Source organism: Myotis davidii, unplaced genomic scaffold (genome assembly GCF_000327345.1).
Source record: "Myotis davidii unplaced genomic scaffold, ASM32734v1 scaffold76, whole genome shotgun sequence".
Lineage (NCBI taxonomy): Eukaryota > Metazoa > Chordata > Mammalia > Chiroptera > Vespertilionidae > Myotis > Myotis davidii.
In genome coordinates, this window is record NW_006288892.1 from 1,732,233 (window position 1) to 1,736,627 (window position 4,395).

A 4,395-nucleotide genomic window follows, 5' to 3' on the forward strand; every position below is an offset into this window, starting at 1 on the left:
GGTGACCCCCTTGTGGTCTTTGTGCACAGTCTTGTTGTAGTGCAGCCTTGACTGTTGTAGGTATCACTGGGAGGAATTCACCTCTAGGCCAATTGGCTGTGACAATCAGCTGTGTCTGCAGTGGGAGAACTTCTGTGCTGGAGACACCCCTCTGGGGCAAGACTTGCTTCAATGGGGCTTTGGTGCTCATAGGGTCTGCCCCCTGAGTGTGTCCTTTATGGTTCCACGGAGCTGCAAACTGGATGGTCTCACTCTGACCTCGGGATACATTGGCTCCTGGATCTCTAGGGAGGTGCTAATCTAGCCTCTGCCTTAGGCTATCCAGCAAAACCTCTCTGCAGGACTTGGGTGGGGCGGGTCCCACGGGATCAACAAGGCAGGGCTAGCAGTTGTGGCTGCTCTCAGAGGCTGTGCTTCTCAGTGTCTCGGTAATTGCTGCAAGCCCCTCCGAGAGAAAGCTGTCCTCAAGTTCCAACTGATGCCAGACAGTCTCGCTTCTCCCGTATGAGTCTGGGTCCCCAGAGACTCGCCCAGAACTGGAGCTCAGAGCCTGAGACTCCCTCCCGATTAAAAACGACAACGGCGCCCTCAGCCGCCAGCCCGATCTGCGTGCGCCTCTGTACCTTAGTATTTTATTTCTGCACTGCGCCTCCTCTGAGTCTCAGTATGCTTTTTTCTTTCCTTCTAGTTGTAGAATTCCACTCAGCCAGCCTTCCTGTGGTTCTGGATGATGTCTGTTCCATCTTTCAGTTGTATTTTTGAAGTGGTTGTTCAAGGCAGCAAACTCCAGTGTTTACCTATGCCGCCATCTTGGTTTCTACAGCCAAAAACTGAAGGGAATGCAAATGTCTACAACAGATGAATGGATAAACATACAATGACATATTCATTAATTTTTTAAAATATATTTTTTATTAATTTCAGAGAGGAAGGGAGAGAGAGATAGAAACATCAATGATGAGAGAATCATCGATCAGCTGCCTCCTGCATGCCCCCCACCAGGGATTGAGCCAGCAACCTGGGCATGTGCCCTGACCAGGAGTCCAACTGTAACCTCCTGTTCATAGGTCAATGTTCAACCACTGAGCCATGCCAGCTGGTCCTCATTAATTTTTTTTAAAAAGTATGAACTACTTATACACAAGCAACCTAGATGAATCTCAAAATAATTATGCTAAGTGAAAGGCCCAGACAAGAGTTAATACTGTTTGGTCCTATTATATAAAACTCTAGAAAATACAGTTTAATCAATGGTGTCAGACAGCAGATCAGCATTTGCCTGGGCTAGCATAGAGTGTGGGTGTCAGGCTGGCAGGAGGGACCAAGAAGCAAGAGGAAACTTTGGTGGGAGGGCCAATGATGGATAAGTTCATTATCTTGATTGTGGTGATGGTTTCATAGTTACATATATATGTAAAAACTTATCAAATTAGCCTGGCCAGCACAACCTATGAACAAGGGAGTCACAGTCAATTCCCAGTCGGGGCACATGCCCGGATTGTGTGTTCGATCCCATGTGAGGCGTGCAGGAGGCAGCCGATCAATGATTCTCTCTCATCATTGATGTTTCTATGTTTTTTCCTCTTCCTCTCTGTAATCAAATATATATATTTTAAACAACTTATCAAATCATACTCTAAAATGTGAAGTTTATTGTATGTCCGTTATATTCTTAAAACAGTTGAACTTTACACTCCCGCAGAAACAAAATTTTAGATTCCTTTTCATTATCATCTAAAAACTGTTTTACAGAGCTATCCCTTTATCTCAAAAATAAATATCCTTTAAGAAATTTTGCTCTTCTTTCTTTAATCTGAGGTCTTATAAGCGTTATTACTTTTGATCTGGAAAAACCATTAAAGAAATTAAAAGTATGCCAGGAAGTCTATAATGAAAAACAGACAAGGAAGAATTCTATGTTGCTTCAGTAAAGCATCATGAGTTGTGTGAAGCTCAGAGTGGAACGCCACCCTCTAGGAGTGAGGAGATGCAATGCAAAGGCACAGAATAGAAAAGGCCTTATGCTAATTGGTGATAAATATTTTCCACTTCTAGATATATCCTTTCAAAAATCTTTTAAATGCTCTTCACCTTGGTTTTATGTGTTAAATTGAGGTAATGACATCTGTAGTCCTTATCTGAAATAAGGCAAGCAGTCAGATGAGTAGCACCACTGATTTGAAATCATCCAGTTGCTTCATTTACATAAGAAAGAAAAACAAGTTAATTGCTACTTCCGCAGCATATTTGCTTTGCCTTTGCTTCCTTAAGTATTTCACTACAGACATGTAAGTATATTTAAAACATTAGAAGATTGATGGCCATTTTTTATGGCCATTCTTAATGTTATTACTTAATGGAAGCATTTCTGTCATTTTTCTTCTGTAATAGCTTTGAAAATTAAGGTAACTGCTAAGGGAAGTTACATTTTTTCTGCAAATAAAAAGTGGATCATAGGTCAGAATATGACATACATTTGAGCTCAAACTTTTTAAAAAATCAGCAGTCATTTTTTTAAGCAAGTGAGAATATTTATCAAACCTGAAAAGGCATCATCAAGCACATCATCAGTGCTTTACTTTCTAGTAATTACATCTGGAAAGAAGGTAGTAAAGATTTGGGGCTAATAAGTATTCACCAACAGGTGTTTACTTATTTGCAAAGCTGTTAAGTGGTGTTAAATTGAAGAAAAGCTGAAACATTTCTGCTTGTCTATTTTAAATGCATTCTAACTAGAATCTGGTTCATAGCATCTCTTTTTTTAACTTTATTAAATTAGGGTGACACTGGTTAATACAATTATATAGGTTTCAAGTGTACAATTCTATAATACATCATCTGCATATTGCATTGTGTGTTCACCACCCAAAATCAAGTCTCCTTCTGTTACTATATATTTGACTCCCTTTACCCTTTCCTACCTCCTCACCACTCTCCTCTCCTTCCAGTAACCACCATACTGTTGTCTGTGTTGGTTTATTGCCATGTCTTGATTCACCTATGGTACAACTCAGTTTGAGAGAATATTTGAATAAAGTATAGCTCACAGTTCCCATTTGTTCTTAGCATTCATGCTTTTATGATTGTTTCCTGGTTAATATTTTTACTTATGTTTCTCCATAGATTGCAAAATTGGGACATCTTCTAGAGTTTAAAGAAGACCACTGCACCAGACTCATTGAAGAAAATGACAAGTATCAAAGACATTTAGGCAACTTAATAAATAAGGTACAAATTTTCTTACAGAAATTTGTCCTTTTAAAATTATGCCAAATATTAAAATAATAGGATGTTGGAGCTAGAAAGGGTCTGAGGGATACAACATAATTATATTTATTTCCTTTTACTTTGTAATGACATTATAAAACATCCCCATTAGCCTTTTAGCTGAAAGTTAGCAAAAGAACATTGTGTGTATCTATCCTTCTGCTGTCAGCAACTTCAGTTCTTAATATTGCTATTTCATTTTGAGGGCAAATTTTAAATCTTGCCAAATCAGTGTTCTAGTTTGACTTTTAGAAACTGCATAACATATGGAAGTAATGTGCTCATCCATAGAAGAGTGGATACAAAAGGGTTCATCAATAGAAGAGTGGATTAAAAAAAGGCAGTGGTACAAATGTAAAATGGAATATTACTCAGCAATTAAAAAAGAATAACATTGAGAAAACCAAGATGGTGGTGGCATAGGTAAACACCTGAAATTGCTGCCTCAACAACCACTTCAAAGATACAAATAAAAGACAAAATGGACATCATCCAGAACCACAGGAAGGCTAGCTGGGTGGAAATTCTACAACTAGAAGGAAAGAGAAAAGCACACTGAGACTCAAAGGAGGTGCGGACATAAAATGCAGAGGTACGGAGGCGCATGTGGAAAGGGCTGGCAACTGAGGACACGGCTGTCTTTTTCAATCAGAGAGAGTCTCAAGTTCCCGAGTGCTCTGAACTCCAGTTCTGGCTAGTCTCTGGGGACCCAGACTCATACAGGGAGAAACTGGACTGTCTGGCATCAGTCAGAATGCGACGGCAGCTTTCTCTCAGAGGTACTTGCAGCGATTATCAGGACACTGAGACGTGGGGCCTCTTAGGGCAGGGCTGAGGATCAGCCATAGCTGTTTGCTCCGCCCTGTTGATTCCCTGAGGCCCCGTCCCACCCAAGTTCTGCGCAGAGGCTTTTGCATATGAAAGACCTGGCCCTTTGCAATCTAAAATTACCTAACAAACTGCAGCTGGGTCAGAGAGACCCAGATCATCCAAAAGAAGGCCCAACACCCCATAGCAGCTTGCATTGCCTCACAGCTGGGCCTCATCTGGGCACCTCCAAATCCCAAACAAAGAAGAGGAATCTGCAGATCTCTCCATAGCTCCTGCTGGGTAGCCTCAAGAAGAGGT

The 4,395-nt window shown here is 40.8% G+C and overlaps 1 protein-coding gene across 1 annotated transcript in view; it reads left to right on the plus strand.

Annotated features, from left to right (window-relative positions):
- CAGE1 (cancer antigen 1) overlaps window positions 1-4,395 on the plus strand; it is a 53,047-nt gene that overhangs the window by 39,922 nt on the left and 8,730 nt on the right. The window contains exon 8 of the mRNA XM_015562246.1: window positions 3,124-3,228. Coding sequence (XP_015417732.1) covers window positions 3,124-3,228 — 105 coding nt within the window. The remainder of the gene's footprint in view (window positions 1-3,123; window positions 3,229-4,395) is intronic.